General features: G+C 36.8%; 1 protein-coding gene and 1 non-coding gene across 4 annotated transcripts in view; both read left to right on the top strand.

Annotated features, from left to right (window-relative positions):
* The window catches only part of Pawr (pro-apoptotic WT1 regulator), a 66,560-nt gene that overhangs the window by 18,070 nt on the left and 23,658 nt on the right, over window positions 1-24,832 (top strand). For all 3 annotated transcript variants that reach the window (XM_090328300.1, XM_090328299.1, XM_090328301.1), the window contains exon 2: window positions 22,759-22,890. In XM_090328300.1, the coding sequence (XP_090184426.1) occupies window positions 22,759-22,890 (132 nt within the window). The remainder of the gene's footprint in view (window positions 1-22,758; window positions 22,891-24,832) is intronic.
* On the top strand, window positions 3,901-4,007 carry LOC150067284 (U6 spliceosomal RNA). The gene has a single exon (XR_016534662.1). It is a non-coding gene; the product is annotated as a U6 spliceosomal RNA (small nuclear RNA).

The raw sequence follows: 24,832 nt of genomic DNA, 5'->3' as shown, positions 1-24,832 counted from the left end.
GGGACACCGCCCACACCCAGAGTTCAAGTCCCACAATGAACCAAAAATAATTGTTTATTATTGTAAAGGTAATGTGCAGATGGGTTACAGTTACATAAGTTAGATAGAGTACATTTCTTTTTGAACAAGGTCATCCCTTCCCTGCTCTCTCCCATTTTTCCCTCCCCTCCCCACCCACATGTTGTATAGCTCATTTTCCACATAGTGTTTAGTCACTGCTGCACTTACTCATCATTTGTCTCTCCATTTCTTTGCCCCTTTTTACCCTCCCAAAGACAGATAGGGAATCACAAAGGCAGGATAACTGTCTGATCATATTTTACTTAATAAAATGAACTCCAAAAAATGGAAACAAGAGGTTTTATTTTTTTTCGTTGCTATTTTGGTTTTCTTTTCCTTTTGTCTTGTTTGTTCATTTCATATTTATCTTGAAGGATGACTCTACTCTTAAAATTTTAGTGTGATATAAAATAGATCTTTTTTGTTTAATTTCAGCAAATTTAATTTATTTGTTTAAATTTTCAGGTTTACTTATGATGTGAGCATAAATTTATTTTAACCTAAGTAAAAAAAATCTTGCTTCCTCTGCTTATTTGTCTGAGATGTGGGACATAAATAACTCATTTAAAAGAAAGTCTGGAAGAATTTCAAATATTTTGTTTTGTATGAAGTCTTCAAGTTGAAGACCTTGTGCTTAATGAGTGTGTGAATTAATAACTCAGCCTGATTCTGATACAATTTCTTTTAAATGCCCAATTAGGGACAATTAATTATAGTTTATACTGAATGTAGCATGATAGGAGGCAATGCCAGATTCAAGAATCTAGGATTCGGGGCCGGGAGTTTGGCCTAGTGGTTAAAGTGCTTGCCTAGCATGCATGAAGACCCGGGTTCGATTCCTCGGTACCACATATGTAGAAAAAAGCTGGAAGTGGTGCTGAGGCTCAAGTGGTAGAGCTCTAGCCTTGAGAAAGTCCAAGGACAGTGCTCAGGCCCTGAGCTCAAGCCCAGGACTGGCAAAAAAAAAAAAAAAAAGAATCTAGGATTCATAGTTTTTCTTAAGTGTCAAATCTGAAATAAAAATTCTCTAGAAGCGCTGATGATATAATTCAGTGGATGGTGAACTTTTTTCTGCCAAGGGCCATTTGGAGATTTATGACATCATTATGAGCCATACACACTTAACAGTATAGGTAGACAAGTTGCAAACAGCTGATGAGAAGTATTACATGTCTTTCCTGACATGTACCCAATGATTTGACAGACCATACATAGCCTTTAGGCTATATAGTCTCTACCTGCCTCGACTGTATCGCACATTAAAACAAAAAAAAGTATCCGATTTCTTGATCATCCTATGTGAAGTGACAGATGTCATTGGACATATCAGGATTGTTTGTCTTGGTGCTCTTTCTCCTACATCATGATGCCTACATCATAATCTTTCTCTTTTGTACTTTGGATTTAAGCTTTATTTTATATTTGACATTGTAGATCACCTTTTCATTTTCTCTTAACTGAGACAAATTCTCCTAATTTTGCTCTAATGATACCACACTCATTAATTTTCTTTTTCTTTTTCTTTTTTTGCCAGTCCTGGGCTTCAGCTCAGGGTCTGAGCACTGTCCTTGGACTTTCTCAAGGCTAGAGCTCTACCACGTGAGCCTCAACACCACTTTCAGCTTTTTTTCTATGTATGTGGTACTGAGGAATCGAACCCAGGTCTTCATGCATGCTAGGCAAGCACTCTACCACTATGCCAAACTCCCAGCCCTCATTAATTTTCTTTTCTTAGTTTTTTGGGCATTCTTTCCCAATCTCTTTGCTTACTATATCCTTAAACGTTAGTTTAGTTACTGTCCTATTCTAGTCCCTCTTGTAAATCTATAATAGGATTTTTTTTTGGCAGTCTTAACCACCTGCACAACTATGTTACTGATAGTTCTTTAAAATTTTTATTGAATTTATTTGAAGTACACAGGCAAGATATTGAAGGAACAATCCAACAACCTTTAAACATTTACTTACCTTTATACATATATGTAGTCTACATCATATATATATATATATATATATATATATATAATGATGCATTCCATACATTATGTGCCCTCCTCTCTCCATGTCTGAAGTCTCTCAACACAGTTACTTTGAAATCCACAGGGCTTCTAATTGAACTTTCTTGAGGTCTGTTTCCTCTAATCTTCGTAGGTGTACTTCTCTACCTTGACTTGAGTATTTCCTCCTTGTGCATAGGTTGCTTGGTGCTTAAATTTATATAAGGAGGGGCCAGGAGTTTGGCCTAGTGGTAGAGTGCTTGCCTAGCATGCACGAAGACCCAGGTTCAATTCCTCGGTACCACATACATAGAAAAAAGCCAAAAATGGTGCTGAGGCTCAAGTGGTAGAGCTCTAGCCTTGAGAAAGTCCAAGGACAGTGCTCAGGCCCTGAGCTCAAGCCCAAGACTGGCAAAAAAAAAAAAAAAAATTATATAAGGAGAAACCTGTGAGCTATTCCAGAAATTAATTAACTTATACTATTTGCTTTCCTATGTTTGGTGTCTGAAAAACATTATTTTGTATATTTGATCTTTTTTTCCCCTCTGTTTTTTAATCTGGCCCATTTTCCAACTTAATTAGAAGTGGAGTCCTTACTGCATTACTGTGCATTTTCAGCCTAGATTTTCCCCTTGAGCTTGAAATCTATTTTCTAATCTGCCTATTGGATACCCTTTGTTTTTTCCCCCACTGGGAAAAAAATTTTTTTTTCTTGCTAAATGTTATTCTTTTATTCCCTGGTTTGGAAGTAGTACTTTAAGTGGTATCACCATTACCTAGTTCTTCTAAATCACTGTCGGGAATGTTCTGAAATAACATGTATTTCTTATTTGCTGTTCCACCTCATGTAATGTACATTCATTCACCACATGTAGTCATAAATATTTTGCTTTCTAGATATTGTTGACTCTATTGTTGCTTACTTTTTTGTTGTTGTCATGGGACTTGAACTCTGGGCCTGGGCGTTGTCCCTGAGCTCTTCATCTCAAGGCTACTGCCCTGCCCCTTAAGTCACAGCACTACTTTGAGTCATGGCATTACTTCTGGTTTTCTGGTGGTTAAACTGGAGATAAGAGTCTCATGGACTTTAGTGCCTGGGCTGGTTTTGAACCAAGATCCTCAGATCTCAGCGTCCTGAGTAGCTAGGATTACAGGTGTGAGTCACCTAGTCTGGCTATTGATTACTTTGTAATTTAATATATGTAAGTGTTGGGTACCACTATTTTTTGTTAAGCTGGTTTGAGGATGCCAAATAGAGTCCAAATTATGGAGCTGTGCTATATATAGTTCAAGTTCCTGCCATATAAGTTTTGAAGTTGAAAGTGTCACTTCATATTCAGATTTGTGGCTGATCTCACCTCTATTCTAAAGCTTAAACGTTTAGCTTGAGGTGTTACTCAATGAAGCCTAGGGCTAATAGAGGATATCTGGTTGGCAGATGTGACTACTGGAGACCAGAATCTCCTGTTAAAATGCAGATTTTATTTTAAGAAACTAGATTTGTTTAAAGGTTTGATGGTGGTCGTGGTGGTGATATGTGTGTGTGTTTATCTGTATGAGTTCTGGGGCTTGAACTCAGGGCCTGGACACTGTGGCTAGTGTTATACCACTCAAGCCAAACTCCACTTATGTTTTTTGGTAGTTAATTAGAGATAAGAGTTTCATGGTCTTTGTTGTACTACCTGGCTTTGAACTGCAAGCTCAGATCTCAGCCTTCTGAGTAGCTAGTATTATAGGTATGAGCTACCAACACCAAACAGATAATGCATTTTTAACAAGCTTCTAGGTGTTCATTAAAAAAGTAATCCAGTTGCTTAGTGACTTAAATAAAAACAGATTTGCTGTGCTCGCTTCGGCAGCACATATACTAAAATTGAAACGATACAGAGAAGATTAGCATGGCCCCTGTGCAAGGATGACACGCAAATTCATGAAGCGTTCCATATTTTTAGACTTAGAAAAAATCATATTAAGTGAAGTAAGCTAGACTCAAAGGAATTTAGGCTCAATGGTTTCCCTCATTTGTCATAATCAGTAGAAACCTTGGGCTCTCCTAGCAGAGATTTGCAATAGAGCAAAACCTAGATACATAAGACCATATAGTATGACACTAAATGAAAGGACCTCCAGGATATAGAAACAAAAGCCATATAATGAATGTTTGTTGTCCTTAATGTACTATGTTATCTCTCATCTCTTTTGCTGTCCCTTGGTTATCTCATATTGTTACAGTATCTCACTTTGTTATCTGATATATTGGATATATTTGTATTTGGTTATTTGAAATTGGATAGGGAAGGGGGGAAAACAAGATGAGGAGTGGGGGTGGGGGGGGAGGGAAATGGGGACCAAGACATGTGAAAGGGTATCAATATATGTGAATTAATGCACCTTCTATCTGGCAAATATCATGTATCCCTTCTATTAATTACAATAAAAATACATAAAAAAAAACAAAACAGATTTGCACTTCCACTTCTGTAACTTTAGCACACTTTTTTTTTTTTTGGCCAGTCCTGGGACTTGGACTCAGGGTCTGAGCACTGTCCTTGGGCTTTCTCAAGGATAGAGTTCTACCACTTGAGCCATAGCACCATTTCTGGCTTTTTCTTTGTATGTGGTACTGAGGAATTGAACCCAGGTCTTTGTGCATGCTAGGCAAGCATTCTTCCACTAGTCCAAACTCCCAGCCCTTTTTTATCCGGTTGAAAAAAAAAAATTCTGAAAAGAATAAAAGGCATTTAAATTCTACCAGTTCCCAAGTGGTAACTCCCCCTTCTAAGCAGTATCTAAACACTACCAGAACCAGGTTTCTTAAGCATCTTTCTGGGTTAAGGGAATCCAAACCTACTAGAGTTTTGTTCAGTTGGTTCCTGGGAAGAAGTAACACATTGCTTTTTTGTATAGGGAATAAAAACGCTGTCCTTTGGGCCATTGTGTTAGAATCGATGCAAAGCTTTGTTATATAAAACACATTCCTTTAAAAATTATCCTTAGCTTGCATTAGTTATGTGGGGTTCATTGTTACATTTCCATATAAGCTTGCCATATATCCCAATCATTATCACACCTTCCATCACTCCCCCTTCCCCCTTAGAAGCACATTTCTTTTAAAAAAAAGGTATTGATCCCATGCTCTGCCTTTTTGGTAATTTTTGTTCACATTATAGCCATTGGATTGACCATGCCTCCCTTCTTCTTTTTTTTTTTTTTTTACTTAGTCTTTGGTTTAGTATTTGTACTTAAGATACATTTTAAATGCAGGCATATTTAACCAAACATATTTATGTTAATTGAATGGTTGCTGCCAACATTGTGGGTAGATTTTCATCCATTATCCTAATTACTGTTAGAATGCCAATATGGATGGTGTTTCCCTGAGTCATAGACCTATTGTACTATTCACAAGAATCTTGGTTTTCCCCTGCCCTTTTAAGGACTGTCAAGTCACTTTTGTTAATCTTTTCATCTTGCTCACTCAGGTTTGCAGCAGCTTTTTTTTTTTTTAAATATGTTTCACTACATAAATTAAGCTGATCTGACAATTTGGCAATTGTCAGGGAGATTTTACATCATTCAGATAGTACATTCAGTGTGTGTGTGTGTGTGTGTGTGTGTGTGTGTGTGTGTGTGTGAGAAAGAGAGAGAGAGAGAGAGAGATTTGCCACAGTATTGGTATTTTCCATTTGTTTTCAGGCATAAAGTAAAAATTGCAGGATAGGATGAGTATCTATAGCCTATAATTAAAGTAATTTGTAAAACCAACCTTTCAAAAAAAAACCCAAGAATTTTAATTTGGAGTAAAAAGTAGATCAACAGGGTGATTTTTTAAAAAAAGAAAGTAAATATTGAAAATATTCAGGTGAAAAGTATTTAAGGTAATTGGAAATTTATTGATTAAAAACAAAACAAGACGATTGTGCTTGCTCGTAGAGAACTCCTTTTCCTCTGAAATAGATCAGTTAAGAGGTTTATAAATGCATTGAAGTAGGCTTTCCTGTGGTTGGAATATTTAATTTAGTCTCTTTGTCTTGCTTTCTCTTTTACTAAAAGTAGAGATATGATTTCAAATGCTATAGTGTGGTAAATAGACAAAGCTTACACAATAAGTGTATGAGGCTGTCTCAGTAATTTTAATTTGGGTTTTATATTCTCATTCTTTTGCTGATGGTGGAGAATATAAATATGAAAAGTCATGGTTAAACAGTAAATTGTTTAGAAATGAATACTCTTTGTCAATCCTAAAACCAGGTTTTAGAAGCCAGGTTTCAGTCACTCACTAACTTAATTTAAATCCTCCTAGGAATGCACAGTATCCCTGCCAAAGGTTTCCACAGGGCCATTGATGAAAAGATTTGTTGCAGAATATGCATTCTTTGTAAATACATTTCAGGAAGAGGTTAATATAGAGGTTGGAAAATGTTAGGGTTTGACGTTTTTATCTTATGTTATGATTAAACTCTTTCCAAAGGTCTTTTCAAAGGAGACATTCTCTTCAGAATCACAAATCTTTAAAGCTTTTTTTTTCTACATAAAAGCTTTAAAGTGATTGAAAGCCTTTCCTTAATCAGCTCAAATCCTCACATCCATCAGGTTGTAGTCTGTATTGCAAGGTACATTTTGCTACAGAATATTTTTGTGTTATTTAGTACATTAAATATTTAACTGCTATTAATGCTCTTGAAATTGTTTCAGAGTATCTGCAGTTTGTTAGCTGTATTGCTTTCCTTTTAAAATTTAAATAAAGTATGCACAATGAAAAATTTACTATTTTAATAATAGTTCAGTGGCATTAAGTGCTCAGCTATCACTACTGTCTCCATACTTTTTCATCTTTTCAAACAGAAACTCTGCAATTAAACAATTTTCTGTCTTCCCTTACAACTCTTCCACTTTCTGGCAACCACCGTTCAATTTGAGTTTTCTAGTATGTCATAGAAGTGGAATCCCATATTTGATCTTTTGTGAGTGGCTTATTTAATTTAGCATAATGTCACCTAAGGTTTATCCATATTGTAGCATGTACAGTAATAATCTTCTGTTTAACTTACTCAATGTATATAACAGTTTATCCTTTCATCAGTAGATGGACACTGGGTTGCTTCCTTTTCTTTCCCTTTATAGCACATGCATAAAATACTCCTTATATTACCATATTAAATTTCTTTTTTTCATATATTTTTTATTGTAATTAATAGAGGGGTTACATTATATTCACTAGATAGAAGGTGCATTACTTCACATACATTGATACCCTTTCTCATGTCTTGGTCTCCATTTCCCTCCCTCCACCCTTGCCCCTCATCTTGTTTTTCTCCCTTCCCTATGCGACTTCAAATAACCAAATATGCATACCTACAATATATCGGATAACCAGGTGAAATACTGTAACTATGAGATAACCCAGAGACAGCAAAAGAGATGAGAGATAACAGTACATTAAGGACAACAATCACTCATTTCATCTCTACTAGGAGAGCCCAGGGTTTCTACTGATTATGACAAATCAGGGAAACCATTGAGCCTATGTTCCTTTGAGTCTGGCTTACTTCACTTAATATGATTTTTTCTAAGTCTTTCCATTTCCTTACAAATGGGGCGATGTCGTTCTTTCTGACAGCAGCATAGAATTCCATTGTGTATAAATACCACATCTTGTTGATCCACTCATTAACTACCATATTAAATTTCTACTATGGAAAGGACCAATGAATTTAAGCATTGGGATTACTTCTTTCCTCTTTGATTTTTTTCCCATTGTCACTCAAGATTTTTGCTGGCTCTGCTTGAATATGACACAAACTAATCCAAAGCCTGGTCCAGAGTCATAGCACTTGAGGCAGCTCCATTTGGAGGGTTGGAGCTGAGATGTTGAAGCCCATTTGGGCTCTGGGAGTCAGACATATGGAGGAAATGCTTCAAATGCAAGTTACTTACCAAAAAATTTTTTTTCTTTGTGATGCTTTGCTTTGGGACTGTAAACATTTTATACTTATTGGGGGTGTTTGTATGCCTTTTTTTTTTGGTCCTACTCAGGGTCTTAAATTCAGAGCCTAGGTACTGAGCTTTTTTGCTTAAGGCTAGTGACTACCACTGGCGGCTCAGTTCCATTTCCAGCTTTTTTAGTGGCTAACTGGAGAGTACAGTCTCACACTTGCTTGAACAGCCTTCCTTGGGTCTCAGCCTCCTGAGTAGCTAGAATTACAGTTGTGAGTCCCTGGCAGTGTGGCCATTTGTGCTCTTTTTCTGTTGATGTTCACAGTATATCCAGTAGTCAGTCACTTAGTCTTAAAGTGTGAAGAAAAACATTTTGTGTTTTACAAGCATAACACTTTATTTACAGTGTTCTTATTTATGTGTTTTTGATTTATGCATTCCTCAAGTATTTTTTCTTATCAAGGTGTGCACCTTAATACTCAACTAGATAACACATTTGTAACAACAGGATGTGTTTGTGGAGAATTCTATTTTATTATCCTGGCCTAATTCACCCTGCTAGCCTATACTACAATGAAGGACTTCTCTGATACTAAAGTTTAGTGTTGGATCCCACTAGCTGTTACCCTTCCTTTTAGAGTACTTGTATGTGACTCACAAATTGAATGTATAATCAAAATGAATATAAGCAACTTAATGTGAACCTTTTGTTTTACGAGACATAGAGGAATAACTTATGAACCTGTTGATTGAATTACAGTGGAATCTGACCTCTTGAATCCCTTTGGTATAGATTCTATTGGAAACAGCATAAAAAGGAATAGTCATTTATGATGTTTAACGTCATGAGTTTTATTTCAAGGAACAGTATATTAAATTGGGACAAGTATGGCCTCTCCTTTCTGTATGTAGCAAGAAGATTTTTTTTTTTTTTTGGCCCCTTTCTCTTTCTGGCCCTGCTCGCTCCGGCCCTGCTCGCTCCGGCCCGGCTAGGCCCCCTTTCTAGCTCAGGCCCCGCTCGCTCCGGCCCCGCTCGCTCCGGCCCCGCTCGCTCCGGCCCTGCTCGCTCCAGCCCGGCTAGGCCCTCTTTTCTAGCTCAGGCCCCACTCGCTCCGGCCCCGCTCTCTCCGGCCCCGCTCGCTCCGGCCCGCTCGCCCTGGCCCCGCTTGCTTACGCCCGGCTCGCTCCAGCTTGCTCTTGGCCCCCCGCTCGCTCCGGCCCGGCCCTGCTCCTGGCCCCGCTCACTCCGGCCCGGGTCGCTCCCGCACGCTCCTGGCCCCGCTCGCTCAGGCCCTTGCTTGCTCTGGCCCCGCTCGCTCCGGCCCGGCCAGCTCTCGCTCGCTCCTGGCTCTGCTCGCTCTGGCCCCTTCTCGCTCAGCAAGAAGATTTTTAAAATTAAATTGTGTGATTGACTTTCAGTTAAGGAAGAATGTTCAGCTAGCGCTAGTGGTATTTACCAATGGTGCCTGTGAAAACATTCCTCTGTACCCTCAGATGCTCACTCAGCCTTCTTATGTTTTCCTAGTGACATTATTATAGCCTTTAGTCATCAGAGAAATTAAAAGCACACTTACAAAGCATGAATATCAGGATTTCCCTTCAGCTTCTCAGCATTACTACTTTTTATGATAAAGGCAGGTATGGGAGTTATTTGTTAAATGTTCTTTGGCTTTGTAAGGACACAAACTATACAATTGGAATACATACAGCCAAGAGGTTTGTTTTTATTTGGGGGGACTGGGTTGCTCAATAACTTCAGATTTTGTTTCATTGAAAAATAGATCTGTGGCCATTAAAAAAAAATAGGGGCATTCTTTTGGCAGTGGCTCTTCATTGATACCAACCAGCAATGTAATTAAGTCCTCAGCTAGGATAAAATGAGCAGGATGATTTTGACCTATCAAATTTAAGGATATGTTTTGTTCTGTTTTTCTGGGTACAGATAAAAAGGAATACCAAATGAAACAAACCTGATTTATTGGCCATTTTTTACATACTAGTCTTTAGTAACTTTACTTTGTGAATTTTATACGATTTTTAAATTAGGAATGTTATCCATATAGGAATGTTAACCAGCTTAGTAACTATTATAAATAGTTACCAAAGAGTTCTTCCCTTTTGATACTCATTTTCTCCTTTCAGCATTGTCTTCCCCCTCAACTTAGACTACAAGTAAATTATTTAACTTCTGGGACTTTAGTTTTTTAATCCATAAAGGGGGAATCCCAGAAAGACAATTTTCTTCTTCCCTCCTATAGTCTGTTATGCTATTTTTTATTAAAGAATTTATTAACATTGATTTTTACATTATATTTCAAATGACAAGTTTAACAAACAAGTGTTCAGAAAGGGAATCTATATACAGTCACTGGCACTTAGTTTTTAGAACTTAATCAAAATTAGGCTAAGGGTTTGTATGTCATAGATGCATATTAGTTTATGAAATAAAACATGTTTATAGAGTCATAGGTTTTTATGTCTATATAGTTATGTTTATATTTTTATTACCATGTCCATAGCATTGGGTATGCAAGTATTGAGTCCTCCTTCTTGTACTGTTTAGATCTAATAGCCATATATTAAGGATACCATGTGCCTTTTGTTCCTTAGGTCTTGACTTGTCTCACTCAGCATGATTTGCTGTAGATTCATCCACTTCCCTGTGCATGCCATTACTGTTATGCTATTTTTACAACTTTTAATTACCATAGTTCAAAGAATTAATTTTACCAAATGTTGTCACTCACTGGGGAAAATTGTCCCTGAGGAAGAATGTTTAGCCAGCTTACATTATGTCATAACTCCAAAAGCATTTGGTTCGTAAAGTTGTGTATTAATAAAGTAAGTTTCTAGAATTACATTTGAAGGGGTCATTGAAGTTTGTGAGAATTTTATTTGGCCTTAACTTTGCCAATTCAGTTTAGTACCCATCTCTGCAGTAGTAAGCTCACAGACATTTTTATATTACTGTCATTTCCCCCCACCCCAGTCCTGGGGCTTGAACTCAGGGCCTGAGCATTGTCCTTGGGCTTTCTCAAGGCTACTAGTGCTCTACCACTTGAGCCATAGCGCTACTTCTGGCTTTTTCTATGTATATGGTACAGTTCTTCATGAATGCTAGGCAAGCACTCTTAAAACTCCCGGCCCTATTACTGTCATTTCTATTAAGCACGTGGGTTAATAATTACTTACTTTTGGGAGGTTGGTTGTGGGGCTTGAACTCTGGGCCTAGGTATTGTCCCTGAGCTCTTCAGCTCAAGGCTGTATCACTCTACCACTTGAGCCACAATGCCACTTCCAGTTTTTTTTCTGATGGTTAATTGGAGATAAGAGTCTGTGGACTTTTGTGCCTGGGCCAGCTTTGAACCATGATCCTCAGATCTCAGCCTCCTGAATAGCTAGGATTAGTTAAACTTTTAAAGCTTGGTTAAGGAATAATATCTCTGCAATTTTGGATTCAATACTAGATTTCTTTTTTTCTTTTTTGGTGATACTGGGTTCGAACTAAGTGCCTTGTGGCTGTTAGATAGGAGCTCTGCCTTGAGCCATGCACCAGCCTTACTTTTTCATTAGTCCAGTGTTGGAGTCTCATACCTATAATCTAGCTACTTTGGAAGCTGAGATCTGAGGATATACATTCAAAGCCATCTTGGGAGGATAAATCTGAGATTCTCTTATCTCCAACTAATTAGCAAAAATCCAGAAGTGGGAGTTATGTACCCAAGTAGAGTGCCAGCCCTGAGGAAGAAAGCTGAGCAAGAATGCCTAGGCCCTGAGTTCAAACCCCAGTAGAAAACAAAAGGAAAAGCCATTTTGTTTATGTAGTAGCCAAACTCACATTGAATTAATACCTTATTCATTAGATAAAGCATGCCAGATTGGATGTTTTTGCTAATCATTGAAATTCCTTTTTTCTTTTTCTCTGTTTCTTGTGGACTGTTTTTTATTATATGCTAATGTCATTAAAATGTCTTCATTGATGCTTAGGTGGAAGTTATTAAACATATTTACATGTTAATTAAATATAATTTTTAATTTTTTTGCTTAATTGTAGTCTTAAATTCCATATGGAGAACTGCATGTCTCCGCTGACCAACACAATACGTTATATAAAAATATTGAAAGGGTGATGTATTTATTAGATTGTTTTTATAGCAAGCAAATGTTATAAGTGTTTATTATTATTTCTAATAGAGACTCAGTTTTGTAAAGATAGGGTGACCTAGTTTTTTGAAGATAGGGTGACCTGGGGAGAAATACAGCATCATCTAATTTTTTTTAAACCAAATTAGCTTGAGCTAGTTGTTAAACCAGTATTCTGTTTTCCTCAGTATTCTGTTAAACCAGTATTGCGTTTTCCTCAAATATTTAAACTGTCTTTTGAGGAATCCTGAGTTTATCACCCTTTGGTACAATGTTTGGAAACTGCCATTCTTATTTAAGAATTATTAACACTAGGATGTATGAACTCGAGACTGTTTTGAATCCAAGGGAACTTTAAACCTAGTTTAAATCTCAAGTTGTCTTACCTTGGATTTTTAGTCTTTTAAAGTGAAAGGATTTTTGCAAAGCTAAAGTAAAATAAGCATAAATGTCCCTATCTCTCCTCACAGATTTGTTTTAAGGGAATCATTAATATGAATAATGGTTTTGTTTTTGAAGAAATTTATTATCTAACCACTGGTTATTTGATAAAGAGAATATGAAAACAATTGAGGTAGGAAGAAATGTTTGTTTTTTTTAATACCTAGTGTTACCTATTTAAGTTTTCTAGTGTGGTCAACAGTAACGTAAAGGTGTTCTGAATACGGAAGGAAAGTATGTAAATGAGTACTTCACAGTTGTGATTGTTAGGCATATAATTTGATTTGAACTGTGTAATGAGAAAGGCATGTTATTATCATTCTTTAAAAGACTTGGGAAAGAATGTGCTCTAGAGCATTTTTCAGTATAAGTCCAAATTAAGAAAAAATTGACTTCTTTTCTGCAGACATTTTGTTTTCTCATTATGAAAGTCTTCTCTGTGCTGACATGAGATCAAGACCTTTGGGTAATTTTAAGTCAAACTAAAACCCAATGGTACAGGATTTTGGCAATTTTAACAAATCTTAAATTTCAATTATAAAGAAGAGAAACCACATAATAAGCACAATTGTACCACAGGAATGTTTTCCCTTCTAAATACTGTTGTTTTAATGTTTGTTTTGACACTTATGAGACTGTAAAGTAGTGTTAGTCCCTTAGCATTGTTTCCTTCTAAACTATTGAAATTTTTGGAGAGGTATGGACCAAATGATCTGATTGTTATGGTAACTCTTAATCCTGTGTCATTCAAGGAGTTTTCATACAGCTAAAAGATTTCACCACCCTCTCTACTGCTCAGCGTTTGAGATACCACTTTAGTTTTTGCTTTGTAAAAGTTTGGTAGGATTTTCCACTGTTGATAGCAGGTAACCATTTAAGCTGTCTTTTTAATTTACTGTGATTCCATTTTTTTTTTTTTTGTAGACTTAACCTACAAGTGTAAATAAACTCTGGGCTGACAGTGAGTGTTTTCTGAATATCTAGGGTTTGGAATAAGTATTATATGTGGATGCTGTGTTTCATAAGGGCGCACTCTCATTTTTTTGTAAAAAAAATTCTTGTTGAAACAGCAGAATTAGTTGGATGCAAAGAATAATCTAGGGCTGAGATGTAGCCCAATGATAGAGCACATGCAAAGCTTGGGTTTAATCTCCAGCACCACCAAAACAACTATTGAGAGGACTTTCTGGCAATTCTGTGCTCCTATTTGTTTTGAAAGGTTTCACAAATTTTCTCATCAAACTAGCATTTACATGTTGACAGGGGAAGCTAGATAATTTATTCTGAATATTTTTCTGCTTTGTATTTGTAAGAGGTATGAAGTGGAAGATTACAGGTGGCAAAGTTGGTTATATTCTGCATTTTCATACCTTCATTGAATGCGCAGATTCAGATTACCAAACTAAAGCAGATACCAGTAATGAACGCTACTGTCAGAACTGATAACCATTTTTCTTCCCTTCTAACCCTCCCCCTATATTTAGTGAGTAAATATTATTTACTAATCACATTGTAGGGTGGTAGTGTGTCAAAGATAAATAGGTCTTTTTCTTATATACTGTAGAGAAGTGTGAAAGCTTTGAAAGTAAGCTTCCCATTCCTAATGCAAAATTCTCTAGCTCACACCTGTAATCCTAGCTACTTAGGAGGCTGCGATCTGAGGATTGTGGTTCAAAGTCCATAGGCAGGAAAGTTCATGAGACTCTTGCCTCCAATTAACTAATTAATTAAAAAGCTGGAAGTGAGTGGAGCTGTGGTGGTTCAAATGGTGGAATACTAGTGTTGAGCAAAACAAAGCTTAAAAACAGCACCTAGACCCTGAGTTCAATCCCCAGGATTCACACACACACACACACACACACACACACACACACACACACACACACACACATGGTAGCAAGCACCAAAAATAAGGTCACTTTCATGAGGTAAAACTAACTTTAAAAAATCTCATGCAGTTAGTTATTTTAGCCTCAAATGTAGAATGAATCATTTTTTCCTTGTTTTGAGGTATAGTCACTAAAACAAAAAAAATTATATGTTACATAGAATCTGAACATAGAGCTTTTAAGGTGTGCTTGACTATCAACTTGATCGTTGTCCTTTTTACTTAGGTGTGAACTGAGCACTTGCCAGGCAGGTGCTCTGTCTCTTGATCCATGCCTCTAGCCCCTAGCTCATTCTTCTTTTAGGATTCCTTTTCTTATAATCTTCTCTTGCTTAGTAACTTTGTTTTAGTAGTATTTATCAGAAGTTAAATTCTGTTGGAAATTCTGACTAAAGGAGACAGAAGCAAATTGCTTTTGTTTCTCAAAGAATAAAAATGATGCCAGGATCACCAAACAAACCCCAAATTCATTGCTCTCATTCCTTTTGTCTAAGTACATATACAAATTACTCTGTCAAGAGTTTTTCCTCCAAATACTTTTAAATTCTCAGCAGATTCCTTCTGGGTTGGAGAAATCTCAACAGATAGTAGATTGCCTTCAGCTCTATAGTCTTAACCTTGTATAGACACACATCTCAATGGGTAATTTAACTATGGGAAATCCTCAGTGTTTTCATAAGTAAATATTCCCACAAGAACTAGTAATTCAGAACTTATTTAAAGTTTTGGGGCTACTATTTGTAATTGTTTTAGGTCCAAATTAATTTTAGATCCTTTGACTACTTTTGTTTTTTCCTTCTTCTCCCTCAGTACTGGGGTTTGAACTCAAGGATTTACACTTGCTAGGCAGACACTTTACCTACTTGGACCATACCAACCACCCTTTGTATAGTTTATTTTTAGATAGGGTCTTATTCCCAAGGGCATGTAAGACTATGAGTCTCCTCTACTTTCATCTCCCATACAGCTGGGATTATAGGCATAAACCACTATTCTTGGCTTCTTGGTTGAAATAGGGCAGACATATTCCCCTGGGCTGACCTTAAAACCATGATTTTCCCATCTCCTGCTTCCTGTGTAGCTGGTGATCTAGGTTTGTATCAGCACGACTTTCATGTGAAAACTAGCTTTTGTATCTCATAATACGCACAAGTAAATCACACTGTAGTGACAACTGGGGCCAGTAGCAATTTTGTTTCATATGATGAGGTGATGCACATACATCTCCAAACAAGATGCTCACAACTCTCCAAATTAAGATCCCAATAAAAAGATTTTTTTAATCACACTGATAACAGTTTAAGATTGGGAAATTATTATTTTTCTTTTCTGTTTGTAGTTTTCTCTAGTATTCATTAATTAACTTCACAATTAGGAAAATACCATTGTTTATTTAAAACAGAAAGAACCTAGCTCTAGTTTATTCTTGTTGAAACAAATGACAGAGAGACTGTTGCCTTTCTGATCATGAATATTTAGAGAACTTGATATGGGTTGCTCTGAGATCTGATACCATCCCAGTAGTGTGGTGGGATATTGACTGTGCCTGGATTATATCTGATGTGATCATAAAGAATTATAATGGAACGGAAAGGAGGAGGAAATTCTCTGTTCCCTTTTCTGGTTTTGAAGGATCAAATTTGTTACAGTAAAGATTTTTTTCTACATAATAATTTTTATTTTTTTAAATCAATAAAATCAAGTCCTTCAAGACAAGTTGCTATAAAATGCATGCTAGTTCAGTGTGATAAGTCAAATTAGTAGCAAGCATATTTGCAAGGTGAACCAGACTCTGTTTTGTTGTTGTTAGTTGTAGGACTTTTGAACTCTTGGGCCTGCGCACTATACCTGAGCTCCTCTGCTCAAGGCCAGCAATCTACCACTTGAGCCACAGCACCACTTCTGGTTTTCTCTCTGTTAATTGGATAAAAGTCTCATGGACTTCAGATCTCAGCATTGAGTAGCTAGGATTACAAGCATGAGCCACTAGCATCTGGAGAACCAGAGTATTTGATGATATTCAGATACTTTAATTCCACTCAACTTTTATACTTTCTGTTTTAGGAGTAAGTGTATAACAGTTTTTAATTGTTGCAGCATGGATATACACTATAGTTTTTTTTTCTACTGCCCACTCCCTAATGAGAGATCACTTGTTTATTTTTGCCCAATGTTTTCACAGAGGTGCTGATTAACTTGGTCTTATTTAAACATTCTCTGGTGCGCTCTCCCCCTCCCTTCCTCCTCCCCTCTCTCTCTGGGGGGAGAATTGTTTTTGTTCAGTTCTCTAAAAATCATGTTGTCTTTGGAGCTGAGATTGGAAGGTAAAGAAAAGCAGGGCAGGAACCAAGTGATAACAGCAGTGTGTTCTAGATAAAGGTCCAGTGGAAGATGAAAGGGGGTTGTTACTACAGGAGGCAGATCAGGCAGCAGCAAGACAGATAGAACTGATGGGTTCTTGATGAAGGAAACAAGTGGAATCTGTCATAACACTGCTAACTAATACCTGTCATGGGCATAGTAATTTTCCTTTTGGAAAGCATAGACTCTTAATTTGCATTTATGGTTTGTACTTAATGTGGTCTCAACCACAGGTAGAGACTTATAGATAGATAAATGTCCCTGTTTTCCTAAAAAGCTTTGCTAAAGGTCATTTGCTATGTCTAAAACTGAGTTGGCAATCATTCTTTTAGGGTCACATTTAAGTGACATATTATACATAAATACATTTGAACTTCCTTGAAGTTCAATACATTTGAAGCACAATTATTCTTTTGTGATTCTGTTCCTCATTTCAATTCAATAGAGGAAAGAAACAATTTGTACTTGAGCTTCATAGACAAGTACTTAAGAATTTGCAGAAATCTATTGGAAAACTACAGAATATACCTAATGAACTTATTAAGGTCAGATGTGTGTATGACACATAAATTAAGGCATTTGTATAAAAGAGAATAAACTTGTTTTTTGTTGGTCTTCCAAAACCAGTGGCCTATATCACATTTTGTTCAAGAACTTCTTATATTGTTGCCTAGTTTCTTTATGTTTTGAAATTCAATAATACTTCCTTACTAGCCTTAATTGACTTTTGGTAGTCTGATGCAATCAGTCTAATCTCTACACCACACACGTCAGTATTGAGTTCAGCTTATGTTTATTGTATATGTTTTATAATGAGAGTATGAAATACTGTAATGATGCTGAAATTGCATTTGTGTTTCTTGTTTCCCCCCCCAACAAGGTCCCGTAACTATAAAAACATTGTACAGTGGTTTTCAAACTTTTTAGACAGAAAAATATATGATGCAAGTTACATAAATAGACTTGCTGTTACTGAATTGCCAAAGTCTCCATAATGATAATATTTAAAAATCTTACCCCTAACAACAACAACAACAAAAGACAAGAATGCAAAACAGATCATGTTTGGCTTGGGAGAACTAGTGAGAGAGGAGAGAAGGGGAAGGAGAGTGAAAATGGTCCAGATCTTTACGTAAATGTATGAAAATGGAACAATGACGCTCTAGATTGGTTTGGGAAGTCAGGAAGGATATAGAAAGAGAGGAAAGTGATGGAAGGAGGAAATCTGGTCAGGGTACATTGTGTGGACATGTCGAGGTGAAATCCCCTTGTGCACTTGGTACTAATAAAAGTTGTAATAAACATAAAACACTGCCAGTTAAAAAGTAAAATAAAATCCTGCTCTCCCCTTTCCTCTTTTGTGTTTATAAGTAAGTTTTCTTTTCCTTTACCCCCACTTCCATGATAGAATAGGACTTGTAAAGATAAGTGTTCTTCCGCTGAGCATAGAGATACCCCTAGCCTTTCAGTTTGTTCTTACCAGAACAAATTTTCCAAATTACAATGTAGTATTTCAAATTTCAGTTCCATAACCGAGTAGCATCTCTTCACACATCAAGATGAACAAAAGGTTGCCTCCAAAAAATTCTACTACTGATTTAGTAAGAATGGCTTAGATCTGGCATTGTGAGCAAAGAAGGCTGGCTCCAGAGATTTAGTTCACATGGCAGAGAAGACACTAAAGGCACCACCAGGTGTGAAGGAAGTGAAAGTAAACCATTTCCTGTTGAGAGAGCTGTAGAGAGCTGTTATTCTCTCCCACCCCCGTAATCGCCCCCAGTCATTCAGGGAGCCAGCTAGGTTTCATTTTGCATCTGAGGTTAACAAAGTGTGTTTCTTTTTTTTTTTTTTTTTTTTTTTTTTTGCCAGTCCTGGGCTTGAGCTCAGGGCCTGAGCACTATCCTTGGACTTTCTCAAGGCTAGAAGCTCTACCACTTGAGCCTCAGCACCATTTCCAGCTTTTTTTTTATGTATGTGGTACGAAGGAATTGAACCCGGGTCTTCGTGCATGCTAGGCAAGCACTCTACCACTAGACCAAACTCCCGGCCAAAGTGTGTTTCTTATAAAAATGTAAAGGACACAATGGAATAATCTAAAGGGGAGCCGAGGGTTACCATTGCTGGGTGAGAGCAGGATGTGGGTTATCTTAGGGATAGGGAAACAAGTGCCTGTGTAGTGGTGATGAAGCTTGAGGGTCTGTTGTCAGTGACTGAGATAGATGTGGAAATGAACTTTAAAGAGGAACAAGAGTAAACACAGAAAAGCCTAGAACATGTGACCTCTTATGTAATGGTCATCTGGCTGCACTAATCATCATCCTGTACACTGACTGCACTGCCCAGTGATTCTATAGAGTGACCTAGTAAACTCATAGGTAAGCAAAACAAAAGATTTGAAAAACACTCATTGGTAATTTCTGTTCTTTCCTGTTTCTATTTCTTCATAAAAATTCTCCATTGTGGCCAGGAGTTTGACCTCTAGTGGTCTAGTGCTTGCCTACCAGGAAAAAAAAAAGATATTAAGTTGTACTGTGACTCAAGTGGTAGAGCACTGGCCTTGAGGAAAGTCCAAGTACAGTGTTCAGTCCCTGAGGTCAGCCCCCAGAACTGGCCAAAACAAAACTTCCATTGCAGCACACATCAAGGTCATAACTAACAAACACATTATATTTGACCATTAGAAAATTAAGGGTTTGGTGTTAAATGGCTTTGGGTTGGAGTTCTATCCTTACCACTCAACCATTTCATGTCTTTAGTAAGCCTGTTAGTTAAACTTGGTTCTTGGATTCTTTTTTATGGTTACTTCTGAAAGATTTGTGGGAATTATAAGACATACTAGAATTTAGTGCTTTACAGTGCCCTACATCTAAAAATTAGTCAAGCAGTAATATGCTATTACTAGTACTATTACTACTACTATTTTAAGTGTCAGACTAGAGCCACAGCTCTACTTCTGGCTTTTGGGTTGGAGATAAGAGTCTTATGGACTTCCCTGCCTGGCCTAAATTTGGATTGCAGTCCTCAGGTCTCAGCCTCTTGAGTAGCTAGGATTACAGGCATGAGCCACTGGCACCCAGAAAGGGAGTCTGTATTTTAATAGGGAAATGAGTGGAGGGAAAACTGAGAGTAAAGATAAATAAAATAATATGTCAGTACTCAGTAACTTCCTAGCTACTTGCCTCAATGTTTCCTTTTTCTGCACAAACCTATGACTTTAGAATTCTAACTTTAGCCTATTGATGTTAGATCTAGAACTTGAGAATTTCTATAGTCATATAAAATGATACTAATCTTGAAATGAACTTACCTCAGTTTGTTATGGATGTTACTTTAGAAATGTATTTGTTTTCATACTTACTGTAGGAAAGGCACCTTACTAATTCATCCTAAAATAGTTTAAATAAAAATATCTAAGTTTTGAGTCCCTCTTAATATCGAAACTTATTTTTCTTATTTGATTTTATCAGTACTTCCAGAATCATGACAGCAGACATCGATATCTTGAGTTTGATTTTATTCATAACATATTGTTAATACTGTCATTATTATATATACCATCTGAGAATTTCTTTATTGACTTATATTGTCTTGTATTAATTATACAAGGGGTGAGGATTTCATTGTTAATCTGTATACATGTTTACACTGTATTCTATTCAGTTTCACTCCCGTATCATACTCTTGCACCCTTAAGAAATAGCATCCCCAACAAGTTTCCTTGTTTCATTTTATTATTACAGATAGTTTATTTTGACAATATTCTATTTTTTTTCTCCTCACTGTAGCACACCCCCTTCCTACAAATCTACCCACCTATAGGGACTGTCTAACCTCCCATCTTCCAATGAGAATGTTATTTTTAAATATCCTGAAAGACTTCAAATTAGGACTAGCTAACATATTTGTAGCATGCATTGAGATTTCTTTTACTAATGGCCGTTTTTGACCTACATTAATAATTTTTCATGGGATCAAATTACTGTTGTAGTTTAACTAGTATTAATCGATTAATTACTAATAAATTAATGTATACTCTCAGTAGCAATAAACTGTACCTAGATTCTTTCCTGAAATGTAGTTTTTATTATATTGTGTTTATGTTCCTTGTTTATTTTATTGTGCTTATATTCCAAGGAACTGTAATACTAACATTCTTCTGTGCTATGTAAGGAAATGTGTAAATGTCTCAGGTGATCAATTACTCATGTTTCTTGGAGATTATGGAGTATGTCTTTTTAGTCTTCACCTCAGGAATTGTGAGGCTTTGTCATCTCACCTTTTTGCAAGCTAGAATGTTATCCTGTGGATTCTGGCAGAAGCTTTTTAGTCTCTTGGGTTAGAGTCTGGAACAAAATAGACCCACAGCAAAGACAGTCACAGTATCATCATTTTCCTTTTTTTTTTTTTGGCCAGTTCTGATGGGCTTGAACTCAGGGCCTGGGCACTGTCCTTGGATACTTTTTGCTCAAGGCTAGTACTCTGCCAGTTGAGTGACAGTGCCACTTCTGGCTTTGTCCTGTGTATGTGGTACTGAGGGATCGAACCCAGGGCTTCGGGCATGCTAGGTGAGCACTCTACCAATAGGCCACGCTCAATTTTTCTTTTACTGGTCCCACAATTTTTCTTTTACTGTTTTTTGCTACATTGATACCCTATAGTTACCTGAAGTCTCAGTCTGCTCATCTGTTTTGTTTGTTCTCTCATTCTGTTCCCAGACTTCCTCTCCACGTCACGGAAGTATGTAAGATTCCACATGCTTTCTTTAAAACCTGTGCATTCCAAATTGCTTATTAAAAATATTGTGATTATAAAGATGATATACAGAAAGCTTATAGTTACGTAAGTCAGGGAATGAATATATTTCTTTTTGGACAGTGTCACTTCTTCCCTTCCTCTCCCAATTTTTCTCTTTGTCCCTACCCACAAGTTGTATAGTTTATTTTCAACATAGTGATTACCACTGCTGCATTCCACATTGCTTCATATCAAGCAAGCACCCTGTCCTCAGTTCTTCCTGTCTGTAGATCATCCAGTGACTTCTCTTGGTTTATACAGTGGCATCTGTTTTGTTCTCTTACACAGTGTTTGTAAACCTTGCTGTCTTCCCTGCATACTGTGCTTTGGGGAGTGTCTTAATGCCTTTGTAAACAAGGCCTGAAGAGTCTTTTTCTTTCCATTTTGTGTCTCTCAGTGGGCTTTTTAGATCAGTGTGTTAGTTACAAATGTTTTGTAAGGCACATATAACCTACATATAATAAGGACATGGATTTGTTCTGAATTTATTTTTCTCATGTGTGAAGTCTGGAGATAGATAATGATGATAGATAATTATTGGCTCCATATTATACCCATCCTTGAATTACATAGTCCTTTCCTAACTCCCTCAGTGATAATATTCTTTATATTACCATGGGGAAACTAAGCTAGAAAGTGATCTTTATCACTAGATTATTTCTACCCATATCCATATATACACTGACGTATTTATTTTCCTTATTAAACTGTAAATATGTGTTTTAATAGATCATTTATTACTCTCAGGGTGTCTGTATAAAGTAGACACAGTGGTTTTAATCATTGAAGAAGTAATGAAGAATAAATGAAGCATCCCTTTAAGAAATTTGTCCTTGCTAATTAGAGTTTAGAGGAAAGACATGTTGCCAGGGGTGTGAATGTGTGTGTGTGTGTGTGTGTGTGTGTGTGTGTGTGTGTGTAGGTATTGGTTTGAAACAGAGAATTTAATTTAGTGGAATTAAATGTACATCTTGCTGAAAGGAACATTTTTATTGTGTAATTCCTGAATGCACAAAGGTTTCTTTAATTCCATCAAGTATGTGTTTTTTTTTTGGTTTTGTTTTTTTTTTTACAATACACGATCGAAACACTCCTAATTATATATGAAAATGAATTGGAAACTCTTCTTCCTTTCAGTGCTTAGATGAATATGAAGATGATGAAGCAGGACAGAAAGAGCGGAAACGAGAGGATGCAATTACTCAACAGAACACAATGCAGAATGAAGCTATAAGCTTATTAGATCCAGGCAGCTCCTTTCTACCACAGGTAAGTACTTGAAACTACCAGGAAGCCACTAGCTGCTTTAAAGTTGCTGTTAATATTTCCAGTGTAATTTTGGTAGCATCAGCTTCTTGTAAGTGTTTTCTATGGATTTAACCACTAATTTTCTTTATATTCTAATACTTGTTGACTCAAGCAATGTTTGGCTCATAGTTCCTAAACAAGGAATATTTGATGACTGACTGACAAGCTAATTTAAGCATCGTCAGTTTTAAAATTTATCAAGAAAAATAATTACCTTTTCACTATTTTTTTTTTTTTTTTTTTGCCAATCCTGGGCTTGGGCTCAGGGCCTGAGCACTGTCCCTGGATTTTCTCAAGGCTAGGGCTCTACCACTTGAGCCACAGCACCACTTCTGGCTTTTGTCTATGTATGTGGTTCCGAGGAATCGAACCCGGGTCTTCGTGCATGCTAGGCAAACACTCTACCACTAGGCCAAACTCCCGGCCCCACCTTTTTGCTATTAAAGAAGAAAAATTAGCAGGTTGACCTGATCAGTTCTGTTCTAGGTTGATTTTCAAATCAGAATTACATAGCAAAATTAAGTTGAACAGAAAGTTTCGTCGGAATCAAAGGTTTAAAAGTAACAAACACACTGGGCTCGGTGGCTCACGCCTGTACTCCTAGCTACTCAGAAGGCTGATAGTCCAAAGCCAGCCTGATCTCTAAGGTCCTTGAGACTCTTATCTCCAATTAACCACTAGAAAACGAGGAAGTGGTGCTGTGGCTCTAGGGGTAGGGTGGCATCCTTGAGCTGAAGAGCTCAGGGACAGCGTCCAGGCCCAGAGTTCAAGCCCCACGACTGACCAAAAAAAAAAAAAAAGTAACAAACAATATACAATATTGTGAATTGCTAAAATATTGATTTCTGTTTAATTATAAGATAATTAGCTGTTATTTTGAGTGTATACAGCTTACTACTGATTTGCTTTTTGGTTGTACTGGGGAGAAAATCCAAGTCTTTGCTTATATCAGACACAAGTTTAAGCTACTATAGAGTTATAGTGTCAGCCTGAGAACCATTTTATATAAACTCTATTTTAGGAATATCTTGGATATAATACGTTACTAAATTACTTGGTGAGATTTTCAGCCCCTAGATTTATATGTGCTTTTTCAGAGTTGAAAGGAATTTCAAAGGAATATATTTCCCATTTTATTGGTGAAAAGAGATACAAAATATAATCATCTATTAATGAAGCCTTCAGGTAGAGAAAAAATATTTTGAAGGAGATGTAAACAATTTTTGAACAATTTTTTTAGGACTTGATAGATAATCATCACAGCTTTGGGAAAAAGTAATACCATACTTTAATGTGCTGTAAGCTAACAACTGTTTCTCGCATCTGTGACTAATTGTAGTACAAAACATCCTTCTGTCTCATAAAGTTAAATTAAATCTGGACTTATTTCAGTGGACATTTCCTGTAAGTTGAAAGCTTTTATTTATTAAGATATATATATATGCATCAGACACAGACACACACACACACACACACACACACACGCACACCCCATTTTAACTAAGAGTGCACACCACACCTAGTTTCAGTTCTTGGTCTTTTTCTTACTCTAGAATACTCAAATGGTAGAATACTCAGTATCTGGCAGTGGCTTTAGAAACAGAGCTGGTTTCTTTCTGAAGAAAGAGAGCATTACCCACTCACAAAGTCTAATGTTTTGTTCAAATATACTCCAAGATATGGAATGAATTCTTTGAGCATAGGTGACAGGAGCCTGAAGTTCTGGGCCTCATCTACTTTATCTTTGCTGTAGTTCTTCTGCTTTTTTTTCCTAGTCCTACTCTTCATTACTCTGGTGTTTGTCTGTTTGCTTTATTAGCAATTGGGGTTAGTGATTGTGTTCCTCATTGGCGTCCTTGGCATCAAGTATCTGTTTTGCCTGGCTGTTTGCTTAGGATCACAG

This window comes from Megascapheus bottae, chromosome 2, assembly GCF_031878675.1.
Source record: "Megascapheus bottae isolate mThoBot1 chromosome 2, mThoBot2.hap1, whole genome shotgun sequence".
Taxonomy (NCBI): domain Eukaryota; kingdom Metazoa; phylum Chordata; class Mammalia; order Rodentia; family Geomyidae; genus Megascapheus; species Megascapheus bottae.
The sequence above is the reverse complement of the archived record's forward strand: the minus strand, read 5'-3'. Positions and strand labels throughout refer to the sequence as shown.